The sequence below is a fragment of the Rhinopithecus bieti genome, unplaced genomic scaffold, assembly GCF_001698545.2.
Source record: "Rhinopithecus bieti isolate Rb0 unplaced genomic scaffold, ASM169854v2 scaffold_26710, whole genome shotgun sequence".
Lineage (NCBI taxonomy): Eukaryota > Metazoa > Chordata > Mammalia > Primates > Cercopithecidae > Rhinopithecus > Rhinopithecus bieti.
The window spans coordinates 19,514-37,549 of record NW_016811906.1 but is presented as its reverse complement, the minus strand read 5'-3'; the positions used below and the strand labels follow the sequence as shown (position 1 = coordinate 37,549).

General features: G+C 45.2%; 1 protein-coding gene across 2 annotated transcripts in view; it reads left to right on the top strand.

Annotated features, from left to right (window-relative positions):
- The window catches only part of PTPN21 (protein tyrosine phosphatase non-receptor type 21), an 85,740-nt gene that overhangs the window by 59,147 nt on the left and 8,557 nt on the right, over positions 1 to 18,036 (top strand). The window contains exons 11-13 of one of the 2 annotated variants that reach the window (XM_017895378.1): positions 6,203 to 6,263; positions 6,888 to 6,972; positions 11,714 to 13,146. In XM_017895378.1, the coding sequence (XP_017750867.1) occupies positions 6,203 to 6,263; positions 6,888 to 6,972; positions 11,714 to 13,146 (1,579 nt within the window). Of the gene's footprint in view, positions 1 to 6,184; positions 6,264 to 6,887; positions 6,973 to 11,713; positions 13,147 to 18,036 lie in introns of both variants that reach the window. The other variant, XM_017895379.1, reaches the window with a different exon arrangement.

The window sequence follows — 18,036 nt, the reverse complement described above, 5'->3', positions numbered from 1 at the left end:
TTTTTTTTTTTTTGCAAATTAACAACTTGTAATAAGTAAAAGAGGGAAGAGGGAAAAGCAACAAATGATTGATTATGGTGAATGATTCAGTCTTAGAAATTCAGCTCTAGTTTTTGGAATATTGCTATTTATTGGCAAGTGTGAATAAAACTACATTAATGTCATCAGTTGCATATATTATACCTAAATAAGAAACACCTGATTCTTTTCAAAATGGAATAATTATGTTTAAAGGGCTGTTTTCCAAAGTTTGTTGTCAATCTGTATATATCCGATAGATTGTGGCAGTCAATTTCCATGAGCTATTCCTATGTAATTACTTATGATTCATTCTGTAGGGAACTAATATATTTCATTGTGAGCGTTTGTTTCCCACGTAAAGTAAATGAAGCTTTTAATATTAGCTTTTAAAATTTTGCTTGATAATAAAATGAAAAGAACTTTAATTGTTACGACCGTGTTTTAAAGGCTCTCAATATAGACTGTTTAGTCATGTTCCAATATTATGATTCTGAAATATTGGTAGACTTGTTATCATGGGCCAGATGGGTAAACTAAAGCGTGATAGGCATTTAACAAAACTGCAGCTGGCCTGGAACTGGACAGTGGCTTCTGGACATCTGGTTTGGGCTGGGGTGACTGGTGGCCCAGGAGATAGACTTGACTTGCACAGAAAGGGGAACTGTAATCCCAGGATGTCCCCTTCACCTGCAGTCCTGATGTATAGTTTATTGGTGTTTGGGATGGCCTTATGTGACTCATCTAACCTGGACCCAGATAACTATATTTTAGTATTTATACAATGGCACGATCCAACAGCCTTTCCCCTCCACCCCCTAACAAAGTACCTTAGATAACAGAATGATCGTTATCCAAACCTTAAAAATGTTAGATGGATAACAATCTGTCTTTTAAAATTATAAAGTGAGGATTTTATCCTTAATATTCCTTTAGGGTCGAATTGGCAATTAAATGAGATAATAATGTCAACCTGTTAGGTCAGAAATCTGCTTCAAACCCACTATCTCTCACTCCAAGCCCCAGAACTGGTCATGCTGTAATCACCCTCCCTGATTTATATAAGAAAAGGCTGGGAGAGTGGGGAGTCTTGAGAGGCCCCTTGGTGTAGGGGGCTCCCTTGCCCTTTTCTGTGAGGGAAAGTGAGGATGGTATCCTTGAACCTGCAAAGCCAAGTGATAGAGGGTTCAAGAGACTTTCTCCAGAAGGGAAACTTGTATTTCAGACCGCAGCAGGCCACTCGCTGAGCGCAGTGAGATGGCTGGTGAGTGCTCCCTGCAACTCAGGGGTGTCGGTGAACATAGCAGCCAGTGTCCACCTTGGTTCTGGAGACTTTTGTAATCAGGAGACTGACTGGAGTAGGCCCTGCCTGGAAAGGGAAAGGATTTACCCTGTCTTCTTCTTGGCCTACTGCAGGGCTTGAAGAGACTATAGGAAGTCTGGAAGAAGATGGAACAGCCCCAATCCCATTCCAGTCCCCTGAGTCCCAGAAGTGTGGAGAGGACCCAGTAGTTCCCATGGATCCATGTGAAGGAGCAGGGCAGGAAGAGGTGGGAGGGGAGATGAGGAGCAGCCACAAGGCCAAACAGTGGGACCTCTGGGTATGGGGACATGGACCCCTGGTGGAGCTGAGGAGAGGCAGCGGCTTTTTCTGAGTGGGTTCTTATATGGATAAAGGTCAGTGTCACCCTAGAAAACCACACATGTTGGCCGGGCGCGGTGATTCATGCCTGTAATCCCAGCACTTGGGAGGCTGAGGCAGGTGGATTATCTGAGGCCAGGAGTTCAAGACTAGCCTGGCCAACATGGTGAAACCCCATCTCTACTAAAAATGCAAAACTTAGCCAGACATGGTGGCGGGCGCCTATAATCCCAGCTGCTCGGAAGCCTGAGGTAGGAGAATCGCTTGAGCCTGGGAGGTGAAGGTTGCAGTGAGCCAGGATCACACCACTGCACTCCAGCCTGGGCGACCGAGCAAGACCCCGTCTCCAAAAACAAGAAAATCACACATGTCATGGGGATGGAGTGATGCCAGGGCCTCTCCCTCCATCAGTATTCCTTCCCAGTTACCTGAAATGGTCTCTGCTGGCTTTGTTCCTCTTGCCCACAATGCCAGGAAGCTACACCTAAGGCGGGGTTTGGTAGGGGGGTGAACAGTAGGAACAGGCATCTCAGAGCCAAGTCAGTGACCTGTAAGCAGCTTGGATGTAGCCCTGGTCTACCCAAGTGTAGGCTGGGAGGAGAGCATTTATTCTTCCTTACCCTTACTATAGTGAGCTCAAAAGGTCAGTCATTGAGACAAACATTTGCTAGGTATTTCCACCATCTAACACATTTTTTTTTTTTTTTTTTTTAAGAGATGGGGTCTTACTCTGTCTTCCAGGTTGGAGTGCAGTGGTGTGATCATAGCTCACTGTAACCTCAGACTCCTGGGCTCAAGGGATCCAGTGGCCTCAGCCCTCAGCTTCTGGAGTAGCCAGGATTATAAGCGTGTGCCACCATGCCTGGCTAATTTTTTTTTTTAGTTTTTTAGAGATGGGGTCTTGCTATGTTGCCCAGGCTGGTCATAAACCCCTGGCCTCAAGCGATCCTTACATCTCAGCCTCCTAAGTACCTGGGATTACAGGAAGGAATCTATTCCTTGAACTGTCTATTAGTTTATGAGCTATCAATGGCATTTTTTTGTTTGTCAAAATCTTAACTCCCTTTCATCATATAAGAAAGGAAACTTAAAAAGCAAAATTCAGACGAGGCTTAGAAATATAAGCTCAGCTGTAAATGCTTAGTAATAAGCATCACTTTAGTCCTCACTTGTTAGTCATTCACTTGCTCAGCAAAGGCACCAGGGATACCACATCTTGCCTCCATGGAGCTTACAGATTAGTTGGGGCTGGGGAGCAGGTTGAACACATGATTGTTAGCCACATACACTCAGGAATCCAACAGACCTGCTGGTTCAAATGCCGGTTCTACTACTTGTTTGCCATGTGACCAGGAGCAACTTACTGAACCTATGTATCACTTTCCTTATCTGCAAAATCAGGATAACGACCTCCCTTGTGGGGTTGGTATTCACATTCCACGAGATAATCACGTACAGTCCTTAGCACAGTTTCAATACATAATATTGATTTTACTTGGGCTGGCAGCCTTTTTTCTTTTTTTTTTTAAAGACACAAGGTCCTAGTATCCCAGTTTCCCAGGTGGAATATGGTGGGAATTCACAGATGTGATCATAGTGCACTACAGCCATGAACTCCTGGATTCAAGGGATCCTCCTGCCTCAGCCTCCCAAGTCGCTGGGACTACACAGGCATACGCCACCATGCCAGGCTCAGCCTTTTAAATTTTTATTTTGTCTTCTTTGGTGCACAGATTCTAGTGATTTCTTCTCAGTTATTTAGCAGCACCCAGCAACATAGTAACTGCCCAAAACGTTTGGAAACCACAACCAATAGTTACATGGTTTTCTCTTGTCTGCCAAGTTGAGGATAGTTGGTCTCGGAGTAAACTGCATTTATTAGAACAACGCCAAGAAGAAAGAGAAGGTTAGACTATTAGAACTGATGGTGTGGCTGCCTGGGTCAAGCACTTTGGCAGGTACATGCTTTTGTAGTTTGTTTTGTTAGTAGAGCCGGCTACTACAGTGGGCAGTGTTCGCCTCCACACTGGGTGCTGCCGGCAAGAGCGCCAAGAAAGCTATCAGTGTGGGAGGGCCGCCCATGTGCTGAAGCTCTGCATCCTTGGGTTTTGTGTTTTATTTTTGCCCCAGGCTGGGCAATTATAGACATGTTGTTGGAGTTTGTTGACAGAGAATTCTGTCGGCAACCCTTGTGAATTTATAGTACTTTAAAAGTTTAAGTTCAGTCCATCTGGACAGTGAGTCTCTGCTAGACTGAACACAATATTCAGAGGACCCAGTTTGCCTAAACCTAGTCCTGACAATGAAGAATAACCAGAGACAAAGTAAATTTCAAGGCTGCAAAAATGCAGTGTCTTCAAATTCTGGGTACTTACTATCTTTTTTTTTTTTTTTTTTGAGACGGAGTCTCACTCTGTGTCCCAGGCTGGAGTGCAGTGGCGTGATTTCGGTTCACTGCAACCTCCGCCCCCTTGGTTCAAGCGATTCTCCTGCCCCAGCCTCCTAAGTAGCTGGGATTACAGACGCCTGCCACCATGTCCAGCTAATTTGTGGGCACTAATTTTAAGGAATATATTAATGTGCATTTAAAGAGTATTTGTTTTTTTGTTTTTTTGTTTTAAACCCAGACACACCACGCAGACTTGTCTCACCAAAATAAATACTGGAAGAATGGAACATCTTTTGGAAAAGAGACATTTATTTTTCATTAACAGCCTGAATACTTTCCAATAACAAAGAATATGAAATTATTTATAAAAGCTAGTAAAAGCAGTTGTAATCACCTGATGTTAAAACTAGTATGTACTAGTTTTCTTTTTATCTCAAGAGTCTTATAAAATAAGCTAATATTCAGGGTTTTGAATATACTAGTTTTCAGAGTGTTAAGAGTAATGTTAATTTATGAGACGTGAGGCTTGATATTATGGTAAATTTGCTTAAATGGATTGAATATTCACTTTGTCATGATGGATTTTCTAGTAATTAGTCCTTAGAACACTGTAACCAAAGGTCACAAAATACTTTTTTAATCAGTAATTATGTGTTACATAAGTACATGAACCAGGAACAGGTGGTAAAAGGTCTAAGAAAAAGTGCTTTGACAAACTACATGTTATCCACAAAGCCAAGAATTCAAGTGTGTAGGTTCCCAGATCTTGCAGTAAAACTGACCACACAGAAGAAAAAAAAAAATCTTGACTTTATTTAAAATCAGTAGTTACAAATGGGCTTTTCTGTTTCTTGTTCCTTTTTTTACTTTATTGTTTATTTAAAGATAGAACTTACCATGTGAATAGTTTAAAATCTCACATTATCAGATAAGTATTCGTCAGCACTCCCTAATACATTTAGGTGCTTTTTTTTTTTTTTGACTGGAATCTCGCTCTTGTTGCCCAGGCTGGAGTGCAATGGCGCAATCTCAGCTCACTGCAGCCTCTGCCTCCTGGGTTCAAGTGACTCCCCTGCCTCAGACTCCCGAGTAGCTCGGTATAGGCACCCACCACCACTCCCAGCTAGTTTTTGTATTTTCAGTAGAGACGAGGGTTCACCATATTGGCCAGGCTGGTCTCAAACTCCTGACTTCAGGTGATCCACCTGCCTTGTCCTCTGAAAGTTTGGGATTACAGGTGTGAGCCACTGTGCCTGGCCTTAGGTGTTTTTTAAAAAGTATATTCAAAACAAATCAAAAATTTCTTGCAAAGAAAGGTAAATGGGTTTACCATCGGCTCACTGAACCAAATCTCGTACCTTGCTTTCCTTTGGTTCCTTAGAGGAAATGTAGATTTTAAAAATATATATGTTTGAATTTTTTTTTATATTTGAGTTTTTTAAAAGATGGGGTCTTGCTATGTTGTCTGGGCTGGTCTTGAACTCCTGGGCCCAAGATGCTCCCAAGAGGCTGGGACTACAGGAACATGCTTACTGCACTTGGAAATGTAGTTTCTTGTCACTAAAATTATAAATTCATTTCTTTATTATGTTTGTAGTCTGTGGTTAACAGACTTTTAATTAAAGGCAGTTCTTACTGCTTGAGGCTTCTGGGTTGACAGTGGATGGTTTCCCGGGAGGAAGGTTAGTGGAGAGATCCAGGGCTCCCCCAGTGCACAGGAGAAAACACATTTGCATTTGCACTGAATCCCACTTATCCTGTGGCAAGTGTGTGGGTGATACAGCCTTGTCTCTTTCCCCACTGCTTATGGCTAATCCAAAGGTTTACTTGGATGGGCCTGGCAAAGATGCTTTGATCCCTTTGTGGGTCCAGGTGATGATACTGTGTGGGGAGCCTGAAACCACAGGGCAGGTTGAGGGGTTGGGGTAGCAGGAAAGGACTGAGAGAGAAACAGGCGCATACCACCACACCCAGCTATTTTTTTTTTTTTTTGGTTAAAAAAAAAACTCCCTTCTTTTCTCTGACTTCATGACTTAGATAGCTTGTCTTTTTTTTTGCCTTAGAAGATTTATTATTTTACGTTCCTAATCTTGTTTTGGTAGAATTTAAGAGAAGTGTGTATGTGCTCTTCTCAGAGACATCCTATTTTATAGGCAAACTCAGACTGTCACAGTGAACCCAATCAGGAGGAGGTCTTCTTCAAGGATGTCTCTGGTAAGAAACAAGGAAAATATGATTGCTTTTATATTTTAGTGATGTTTTTCCTTAATAAAATATGCTTTCAATACTGTTAATTTTGAGTTTGAACCATAAAAGTGTATTGATATTTCATCATTTTTAACCAAAGAAATGGTGATTTTTTCCCATAGGTCCAATCTAGTATTTATATTATTATATTATACATATTTGAATATTAGGTCTGACCTTAATATTAAGAACTTAGACTGTTGGCCAAGAGTAATCCTAAGTTGGTATATATTTAAAATATTAGATGACTTTAATAAGATTGATTATAATACATATAAGCTTCTTATGTTCAAATGTTTATACAAGGAAATCTGTATCTATTCCTTCTTGCTCTTAGCTTTTTAGATGCAGATTTTCTTGTGGAGCCTAATGCCCTTGGTATCAGTCATAGGGTTTGGCATTGCCATTTGGGGAAACATAGAAAATGCTAGATATGATAAGAACTACTGTCTTCATGTTTATTTTCTATATATAATATATTTAATTCCTTCAGAAGTTTATTTTTAACAGAAAGAATCCAGTGGATAATAACTTCACCTGTATTATATAAGCAATGTGTTTTAACCCTGTGTCCAACTCTCCATTTCTTAGCCTAAACCCCAGCCCTACGTGATGCCTCCCCCACCACAGCTGCACTATAATGGACATTATACAGAACCATATGCTTCTTCCCAAGGTAAAGTACACTGTTTCACCATGCCTTATATAGTTATTACTATGGATAAATCTGTGAATGCTTGGAGATTGTGAAACCTGGACAGTTTTTGGCTGAAGTTGCACCCCAAATTGCATCATGATAATAGCTATCCTGGATTCATAAAAGAAGCCAATATATTCAGTTTTTTTTTTTTTTTTTTTGAGACAAAGTCTCAATCTGTCACCCAGGCTAGAGTGCAGTGGCGTGTCTCAGCTCACTGCAACATCCACCTACCAGATTCAAACGATTCTGGTGCCTCAGCTTCCCAAGTAGCTGGAACTACAGGTGCGCCACCATGCCTGGCTAATTTTTGTAATTTTTAGTAGAGATGGGATTTCGCCATGTTGGCCAGACTGGTCTCAAACTTCTGACCTCAGGTGATCTGCCCCCCCTCAGCCTCCCGGATTGCTGGGATTACAGGTGTGAGCCACTACATATACTTGGGTTCTTGAATATATGTAAAAAAAATGCAGTATCAAATTTTGATGCGCCACTGATCTCAAATTTGGCCAATGGGAAACTATCAAGCTGGTTCCTGTGTCCTTTTACCACCACTCTATTAGCCTTTAAGTGCTTCTTTGCTATCTGACAAAGAATTCCCAGGTTTACTTTTTTTCCCCTGCCAGAGGCTTTCCTATTGTAAAAGTTAAACATGTGACTACTGCAGTTTTCACTTGAGAAGTATAAGCAATTGTATTTGTAACAAACTCCCAAGCTGAAGTTTAAGCAGTGGGGCTATACCAAATGCTAAGGAGGTTTATGCAGATGAGTATTTCCACATCTTAAGAAGCTTATCTTCAACCTGGGCCACAGGGCCAGACCCAGTCTCTATCCAAAAAAACAAACAAACAAAAAAAAACACTGGGCATGGTGGTATGCGCCTGTGGTCCTGGCTACTCAGGAGGCTGAGGTGGGAGAATTGCTTAAGCCCAAGGTGGGGGTGGAGGTTGCAGTGAGCCAAGATTGCGCTACTGCACTCCAGCCTGGATAATAGAGGGAGACTATCTCAAATAAAATAAAAAAAAAAAAAAAAAAAAAAAAAGAAACAACTTAGAATCTGATAGTTGAAGACAGGTGTACAAATAACTTTGTCTTTCTCCCCTGAACCCCTTTTGTGGAGAATGGGGTCTTGCTATATGTTCAGGCTGGTCTCAATCTCCTGGGCCCAGGCTGTCCTCCTGCCTCTGCCTTTCCAAGTGCTGGGATTATAGGCCTGAGCCACCACTCCTGGCACAAATAACTTGAATATGATAAGTTTTTCTGAGACAGCATGTGCAATTACCATGCTCCTCAATGGAAGAGAGACTCATCACATTGGGGAGATTGAGAAGAACTTTCTGTATCTGAAAAGATGGGTGGATTTCAGCAGGTAGAAAGGCAGGGACTTGACTGGCGTTGCTGTTCCTAGTTTTGGGGATAGTGAACGCCATGCACAGAATGAAGCAGTGCGTGTTTGGAGAGTAGAGTGGTCCAGGTTCCCTCTCGGGTAAGGAACTGGTAGGGAGTGATGCATGAAGGGACCAGAAGGTGGGATGTGACTATTGCTTGTGTTGGCCCTGGTGTAAAGATGAGCGTTTTCATGCAGTGAGGTGGGTAGTAGGGAGGAGGGCTTTGGATGTAGAGCCCGAGAGTGCCCCCCTCGCCATGTTCTTCTATTTCCTCCCTCTCGCGCCCTGCCCTTGTCTGGTACTTGCAATCCTGGCCCCTCCTACTTCCGGGACCTGGCTGTCCTCTGCATTGTGTCTCATTTCGCCCTTCATTCTCTTTCCTCTGTCTATAAGCATCCTAATATTGTTTGTTCTCCTCGCTTTAAGTGATGGTTTGAGTGATGTGCTTTCCTTTCTCACTGACTTCTTTTTTGTTTTTGAGACAGAGTCTCGCTCTGTCACCCAGGCTGGAGTGCAGTGGTGGGGTCTCGACTCACTGCAAGCTCCGCCTCCCAGGTTCATGCTGTTTTCCTGCCTCAGCCTCCCAAGTAGCTGGGACTACAGGCCCCTGCCACCACACATGGCTAATTTTTTTTATTTTTAGTAGAGACAGGGTTTCACCGTGTTAGCCAGGGTGGTCTCGATCTCCTGACCTTGTGATCCACCCACCTCAGCCTCCCAAAGTCCTGGGATTACAGGCGTGAGCCACCATGCCCATCCTTTCTCACTGACTTCTAAGAGTACTCTCTGTGTGCTGCCTCTGCTTGCTGGTTACCACCCACTCCTCTGCCTTTGCCACTCTGTTAAAGCAGCCCTTTCCAAGGCTCCTAGCACCCCCACATCCCCTCACCATCACGTTCAAGCCTTTGTACCTTCTGGAAACTCTCCTTCTGGCATGCTGGGTTTTTCCCTCCTCCTTCCCATCAGTATTGTTTGGTGTGCCCTGCAGGTCTGTCCTGTGGCCTCTTCCCTCCCTCCGTGAGCTTCCCAGGGGTCTCATCCACATTTAACTTTTCTTTTCTTTTCTTTTCTTTTCTTTTCTGAGACAGAGTTTCGCCCTTGTTGCCCAGGCTAGAGTGCAGTGGTGTGATTTTTAGCTCACTGCAACCTCCACCTCCTGGGTTCAAGTGATTTTCCTGCCCCAGCCTCCCAAGTAGCTGGGATTACAGGCATATGCCACCACACCCAGCTAATTTTGTATGTTTAGTAGAGATGGGGTTTCTCCATGTTGGTCAGGCTGGTCTTGAACGCCCAACCTCAGGTGATCTGCCCGCCTTACCTCCCAAAGTGCTGGTGTTACAGGCATGAGCCACCGTGCCCGGCTACAGGATCATTCTTTTGCCTAGTGTTCGAGACTTCACACAATATTCACTGAGCCTGCTCTTCTACCCTTACTTCCCAAGTTATTTTACTCCTCTGTAGCTATCTGACACTCCAGCCACGCCATCTTGCCCGGGGGTGCTCCCTGGCTTTGCCAGTGCCGCTCTGCACCCCCAGGTACCCTTACCCCATGCACCCTTATGTTCACATGACATCCAGACTGGATAGGCAGGGCTGTGCTGTGCTGAGAAAATATTCCCTTCCAAACTCTCAGGGAAGTAATAGTAAGGGTCACCTGTCCATTGCACACTGCACTAGCAGGAGGGCTCTGCCCCTGTGAGTCTGCAGTAGGAGCTTGAGCTGGAGAGCCTCTTCTCTCTGGAATGTTGTTGGTCAGTGTTGCAGCTGGAAGAGAGCCTGGAAGCTGGCTTTTAACCCTCTGTGCTCTTACCCTTGACCATTACTAGTCGCATTGCTATGCTTGGTATCAAGGGGTGAGAAGGCGTAATCCTGCCTGCTCTGAGAGGTTGAGAGACCTCACTTCTGATGGAAGCTGGACATGCCCACCTCACCCACTTACCCCTCAAGTCCCCTTAACTGCCATATCTTCTGCGAGGTGGTTCTTGGTTCTCTCTTCCTTGTCCCCATCAACCCAACCCAGGCTGGAAATGACCATTCCTTCCTCTGGACTCCTGTAACCTTTTATCTCTTCTCCCTTCCTTGAATTATGGTGATTTCATGCATACCTTTCCCCTTTTCTTGCCTGTATTCCAGCCGTCTTTTTCCCCTTCTATTCTCAGTATTGCCTTTTCCACATAACAGTCCCATAAATGGCTAGATGGTTTGTGGGGTGCAGAAGCAGGGAGACTAGGTGGATATAGAGCTAGTTCAGACAGGCCGGGGGTAGGGGCCCGAGCTGTGACAGCAGTGAGAAAAGGAGGATTGCAGAGATGGAGCCATGACCAAGCTTTGCATAGACAAGGAAAGCACAGTGACAAGGAAGTGCTATGTGTCAGCAGAAGAATACCATGGAGGTTTGAATGCTATTTCCTCACAGCCTTATGTGCCACCAGAATAAATTGTACCCACCCCATTGTGGCATATTAAGTATCACTTAAATCACGATGGAACTTTTGAAGCACAAAAATAATGCCTTTCAGAGGAAATTGTTATTTGAAGGAGTTGGCTGCTGAGTGTTAGAAATCATCTAGGGTTAGAAATCATCCTCAGTAGCAGAAGGCAGGTGAGCTACAAATTGACTAGAAGAAACATGGCCCCTGTCATCCCTGGGCAGGGACACATGCATAGCTATTGTAAGATTAGGTTAAACTGATTCTGTTAGCCGCAGGTCTGGATCTTCCTGAAACATGGGGGCCAGGGCAGGGGGCAGCTGCAGCTGTTTTAATGTGACTCCTCTTGGCTCTGGACACTTTATGGGCTGTGTGGCTGCTGGTGACACTGTTGGACCAGAGAAGCTCAGATCCTGCTATACCATTACCCTTTTACAGTCGAAGCTCGCGTATTCATTTGGGAAGAACAATCAATCAAAAATTCCATTAAGGAAATGCTTACAGACAGTCGGTGCTTGAACTGGCTCAGCAGCAGCAAGGCCACATCCCTACCCAGGGAAGAAAGAGTCCCCAGCCCAGTGCCTTGAATGGTATCTCTGCCTCAACTTCCCCAGAGTTCCAAAAAGTCTGCTAGTCTGCTGTGTGTGTGGTTTAAGGCAGGGTCTTTCTTTGTCACCCAATGAATGCCACCCCTTAAGTAGGCAGAGCCATCCCCATCCTATAGATGAGGAAGCCGAACTCCCAGGGTCACTCAGATAGTGTGGCTAAAGCTAGGTCATTTTAGCATGGATTTTTACAAGCTCTGTTCAAAATGTCCTCAGAGGTAAGGGCCGATCTCAATATTTGGTTGGAGTAATTAGTCCAATTAAAAAAAATCTCATTTTGAACTCATTCTTTTTCTAGATAACCTCTTTGTGCCCAACCAGAACGGATACTATTGTCACTCTCAGACAAGCTTGGATAGAGGCCAGATTGACCTCAGTGGTCGGATTCGTAACGGCAGTGTCTACAGCGCACACAGCACCAACTCCTTAAATAATCCTCAGCCCTACTTGCAGCCCTCGCCCATGTCGTCCAACCCAAGCATCACCGGGAGTGACGTCATGAGGCCTGACTACGTCCCATCCCATCGGCACAGCGCCCTGATACCCCCGTCCTACCGCCCCACCCCAGACTATGAGACTGTGATGAAGCAGCTCAACAGGGGCCTGGTGCATGCGGAACGGCAGAGCCACTCGCTGCGAAACCTCAACATCGGCAGCTCGTACGCCTACAGCAGGCCCGCGGCGCTGGTCTACAGCCAGCCCGAGATCCGCGAGCACGCGCAGCTCCCCTCGCCGCCGACCGCGCACTGCCCGTTCAGCCTGAGCTACAGCTTCCACAGCCCGTCTCCCTACCCCTACCCCGTCGAGCGGCGGCCCGTGGTGGGCGCGGTCAGCGTGCCCGAGCTGACGAACGCGCAGCTGCAGGCGCAGGACTACCCAGCCCCCAACATCATGCGGACGCAGGTGTACCGGCCACCCCCACCCTATCCGCCCCCCAGGCCAGCCAACAGCACGCCCGACCTGTCCCGCCACTTGTACATCAGCAGCAGCAACCCCGACCTCATCACGCGGCGCGTGCACCACTCGGTGCAGACGTTCCAGGAGGACAGCTTGCCCGTGGCGCACTCGCTGCAGGAAGTCAGCGAGCCCCTCACAGCCGCGCGCCACGTGCAGCTGCACAAGCGGAACAGCATCGAGGTGGCCGGGCTCAGCCACTGCCTGGAGGGCCTGCGGCTCAAGGAGCGGACCCTGTCCGCGTCGGCTGCGGAGGTGGTGCCGCGAGCCCTCTCGGCGGGCTCCCAGCCCAGCGTTTTCACGGAGAGAACGAAGCGGGAAGGGCCGGAGGAGGCGGAGGGTTTGAGATACGGCCATGAGAAATCCCTATCAGACGCCACCATGCTGATCCACAGCAGCGAGGAGGAAGAGGACGAGGACTTCGAGGAGGAGAGTGGGGCCCGGGCGCCCCCTGGACGTGCGCGCGAGCCCCGGCCTGGCCTGACCCAGGACCCACCTGGCTGCCCTCGCGCCCTGCTCGCCGGGCCCCTGCACATCCTCGAGCCCAAGGCCCACGTCCCGGACTCGGAGAAGAGGATGATAGACAGTAGTCCCGTCCGCACGACCGCAGAGGCCCAGCGGCCCTGGAGAGATGGGCTGCTGACGCCCTCCATGTCAGAGTCCGACCTCACCACGTCTGGCCGCTACCGAGCCCGGAGGGACTCCCTGAAGAAGAGGCCGGTGTCGGACCTCCTCTCTGGAAAGAAGAACATCGTGGAAGGGCTCCCGCCCCTGGGGGTAAGCCCCACAGCGAGCAGTGCCCGGCCAGGGGACCGCGCCTTCGCCCTGGCGGTTCTTTCACTCATCGCGTCCCGTGTTTTTCAGCTCCTCTTGTTCTAACGTTCTTCATTCCCCCACGTCACTGTCTTTTTGTCTAATTTTGAGCATATTTAAATTTACATATGGAAATCATGGGGATCCACTTGAACTTTAGTGGTTTTACTGGAGATAATTATTATAGATGAAGTGAAAAGGTAAATTCACAGGGCTTTGTCGAAAGGAATGGAAAAGATAAAAGGTTTTAGTAACGCAGTGTTAAGGGAAAGACAGTTAAGATTTCATGACTTTAGCCAGGATTGCTTTAGCCACCCATTAAAAATACTGTGGGTGATGCGGCACCCCAGGAGTGCGTTTGTTTAGTTTGTTGAAGAGATAATCTGAGAAAAGCATCCAGGAAAGTGTTCCCAATCCTAATAAAATTCTCCAGGTTGGAGTGTGTGTGGATATAGCTTACATATCTTGGCTGTGATTCTGCAGAGTGATCCTGGAGTTGGGAAGGTGGCACTTTGTCAAGGCAAATCCTGAGACGTCCAGGTTTCTTAAATTTAAGAGAAAGATGAATTCAACTGAGAATCTAAGGAAAGTCCCTTGTAGAAGATGCAGTTCTTTAATATTCAGCCTAATAAATAAATATGAATTAAACACTTTTTACCTACTTTGAAGCAAAATATAAAAAAGCATAATAGCATCATCTCTAGCTGCCATCCTTGGAGCATTTACCATGGGCCAAGCGTTTCCTCTACTTTTCTGGTCTATTTACAGTAAGCCTATTGTTATGCCTGTTTTACAGTTGAAGAAACAGACTTAGATATTAACTAACTTTTCAAGGTCACATGACTAGTGAGTGACTGAACTGGAAGTTTAAACCCATACTTAGCAGCCCGTTCTGTTATCATCTACATTGTCAATGTATGTTCTGCATTGAAGTATACTGTATATATTCTATTAAGTCATAATTATTTGTTGAAGCCTTGCTAGTCTGTCTTTCACTGAAACTTTTAAACTCCAGTCCTCAACCTGGGACTAAGCATTTGTGGCCTTGTGATGAAGTGTGTCCACCCAAAGTTATTTTGTTGCAGTGCTCAGGCTTCCAGCTTTTTCTGGCCCACATCTCCACTCCTCATGCCCTGCACTTGAGTCAGGCTAACTTAATTAGGGCCTCCATCCTATCTCCCATTGGCTTCCAGTGTCCTGGCAACTAGGGTTCTCCTCCCCCCATCGCTGCTAAATTGCAAACTCAGACAGGAGGGCTCATTTCAAGTGTGGTTCTGGCCTAGTGTATGAGATCCTTTAAGATGCTGCAAACATCTTGCTAAACAGGAAAAAACCCACACTATTATAGTGCTTATGAAAGAGATTAATGTACAAAAACCTACTTAACAAAAAAAGTACCATGGATTTAAATTTGCTTTTTTTTTTCTTTTGAGAAGAGTCTTGCTCTGTTGCCCAGGCTGGAGTGCAGTGGTGCCATCTCGCCTCACTGCCTCCTCTGCCTCCCGGGTTCAAGCACTTCCCTTGCCTCAGCCTCACGAGTAGCTGGGACTACAGGCCCCTGCCACCACACATGGCTAATTTTTTTTATTTTTAGTAGAGACGGGGTTTCACCGTGTTAGCCAGGATGGTCTCCATCTCCTGACCTCGTGATCTGCCTGCCTCAGCCTCCCAAAGTGCTGGGATTACAGGTGTGAGCCACCACACCTGGCCTAAATTTGCTTTCTTTTAATAAGTTTTGGGTTTGAATTTTAAGTTGATTTTTAAGTTTTTCACAAGTGTACAACATAACTCACGTACCTGAACAGTAAAGGCCAATGCCTTCAGCGGACACAGATTTAAGAGTGTAGGGAGCAGTGATTCAGGGATAAGATGTGGGTAGATTTTCCAAAGTAACTCTACCTGAATCCCGGAGCCAGCTGGACAGAGTCCTTTTATACTTCACACCCTTCCCATTGCATTAAGAACTGTCTGTTTTTATGGTGACTCAAGTACTTTCCCCAAATGCTATTTGAGTACAGCTAAGTACTCAGGCCTATTTTATCCCTGTATGTTTTGAATGGGGTCTGGTACGTTCAGTTAAATCTGAGGATGTTGATCAGTTTGGTTCTCTTAAAAGAACTTTTCTCTCCCATTGACTTTTAAGACCACAATATTAGTAAAATTATGTGAGCTATGGTTTTGGTCCTTTTTGCTTAAAGGATTCTACTTAAAGAATGGGTATGGCAACTGTGGTCACAGGAAAGAGCAAAGGTCCTACGAGTTAAGAACCTTGGGGCCAAGTCTAGAGCCTGCCATTTGTTAGTTCGTGGTGACACGGTCAGGACCCTTCATGTGTCAGAACCTCAGCTACCACATCAGATAACCTCAGATCACGAGGACGGTCATCCCTGCTCTGCCTGCTTCATGGCATTATGTCCCACATGCAGTTAGGCATGAAAAAATGCCTCCTGAATTATATGATTCAGCATAATTGATTTTAACCAAAGATTTGCATTTATTTATTTTGACACTGATGACCTTGTAAAAGAGGCAGCCATGTGGCCTCAGACAAGCTATTTAATCTCTCTGTGACTCAGTTTTTACATTTGTAAATGAGAGGACCCCAGAGAATTGTTGGGGGAATAAAATGAGGTTCTGGCACATTGAAAGAGCTTAGTCAATATTAACATTACTGTGAGGTGGCATCATACATTTAACTTAATGGTTTTCAAGAGTGGAAGAGGCCAATCCCCTGTTGTCTCTTCTGACCTTTCATAGTAACATGGGGTTGCCGTTATCTTAATGGTTACAACAAATTTTCTAATGTGAATTAAGGTTATGGAGGTTTAGTATTAAAAACCGTGAAATAAACTGCAGACAAGTAGGAATGATTTTAGAATTCTCCACCCATCTCCACCTCCAGCGACCTGATTGTTATCTTAAAGGCAGACTGGTTTGGGTGCTCATACATCTACATAAAGATTTTCTTTTTGTTGTACCCTTTAGTGCAGTGGTTCTCACATAAGAAATCACTGTGCAGGGTATGCATTAAAATCCTATGCTTATATTCTAAGGGCTAATTAAGGCATATTCAAGGCTAGTTTTGACTACATACAACATTCTTCCATTACTGGCTTTGAACTGACCTCACAGCCAATCAACTTTATCCAGCGTGTCCCAGTGTGGGATATTTTGAGTCATTTTCAGGCAGAGAAGTGCGGGAGCTAGCTCATATTGGCTGGCAAGAGCCTACTTAAATTTTCAGGAATCTTGTGAGCCAATTGATGTGACATTAACAGTTTGAAATTGGCTATGATGGGAGTATTTACACCATGGATATGGGCAAACACCAATCAAAACTTCCTTCTAAGAGCCAGTTGTTAAATATTACCAGCACATCACTGTTTTCTGCACGTTAGAACCATTAAATTTCAGCCTAAGCAGGAACTTTTTAGTATGTATGCCTGTGTCTGAGTGTATCTGTCTCTTTCTGTCTAGGTGAGGCTTACAGAGGAAAAGTGACTTGCCTGAAAGAAGTTGGTCAGTTAGAGGCCAGATGTGAACCCAGGCCTCTGCTGTTTCTAGTCTAGACTGCATTATGTGGGGAGCTCATTATCAAATATGAATTATAAAATTAAAAATTAATCCACTTAGCTTTTTGAGTTAGGTACCAATCATAGTCTCCAATTACAGCAGCAATCTTTTAGGATTTTTTCCCCTCTTACCAGGATGCCTTTTCCCTCTGTTCTTGCGCCATTATCATGGGGCTTCCTGGCCTGTTACAGGTTGAGAGAGCTGGAATAACACTGATTTTGTTTACAGGGCAGAACCATTTTTTTCCAGTTGGGGCTACTCATTATATTGATGTCTTCCAAGGAAGTGCAGTATATCCAACGAAACTTAGCATTTTTTTTTTGAGATTGAGTCTCACTCTGCCCCCAGGCTGGAGTGCAGTGGCACGATCTCAGCTCACTGTAATCTCTGCCTCCCGGGTTCAAGCCATTCTCCTGCCTCAGCCTCCCTAGTAGCTGGGATTACAGGCATGCGCCACCACACCCAGCTAATTTTTGTATTTTTAGTAGAGATGGGGTTTCACCATGTTGGCCAAGATGGTCTCAATCTCCTGACCTCATGATCCACTCGCCTCGGCCTCCCAAAATGCTAGGATTACAGGTGTGAGCCCCCGCGCCTTGTCAACTTAGCGTTCTTATGCTTATTATTCTCAGAGAGGAAAATCATGCTCTAATAATAACTTTAGGAAGCACCTGATTTCAGGAGATAAGATTTTGTTGATGCCTTCTCTTCTGTCTTATCCTCCTGGTGTCATGATGGAGATTTTAGCTCTGTTTTATTTTCCTTGTTTAAAAATGTAGCCGTTCTGAGAGGTAGTGTGATGTAACCCGGGTCATCCAAGTCCGCGCTAGAACGTAGAGTAGCATATGAGGAGGGAGCTTCAACACACAAAGGGGGCTGCTGCAGAAAGCATTTAACTTTTTCAGAATGACTTAAAGAATTTATATATTTTAAAAATTATAAAAGCTGGCCAGGCATGGTGGCACATGCCTGTAATCTCGAGCACTTTGGGAGGCCACCACAGGAGGATTGCTTAAGTTTGGGAGTTCGAGACCAGCCTGGGCAACATAGTGAGACCCCATCTCTGCAAAAAACACAGAGATTAGTTGGGCATGGTGGCATGTGCTGGTATTCCCAGGTACTCGAGAGGTTCAGGTGGGATTGCTTGAGACTGGAGGTTGAGGCTGCAGTGAGCTAGGATGGTGCCACTGCATTCCATCCAGCCTGGGTGACAGAGTGAGACCCTGTCTCAAAAAAACAAAACAAAAACAAAAAACGATAAAAGCTTATTATAGTGAAGTG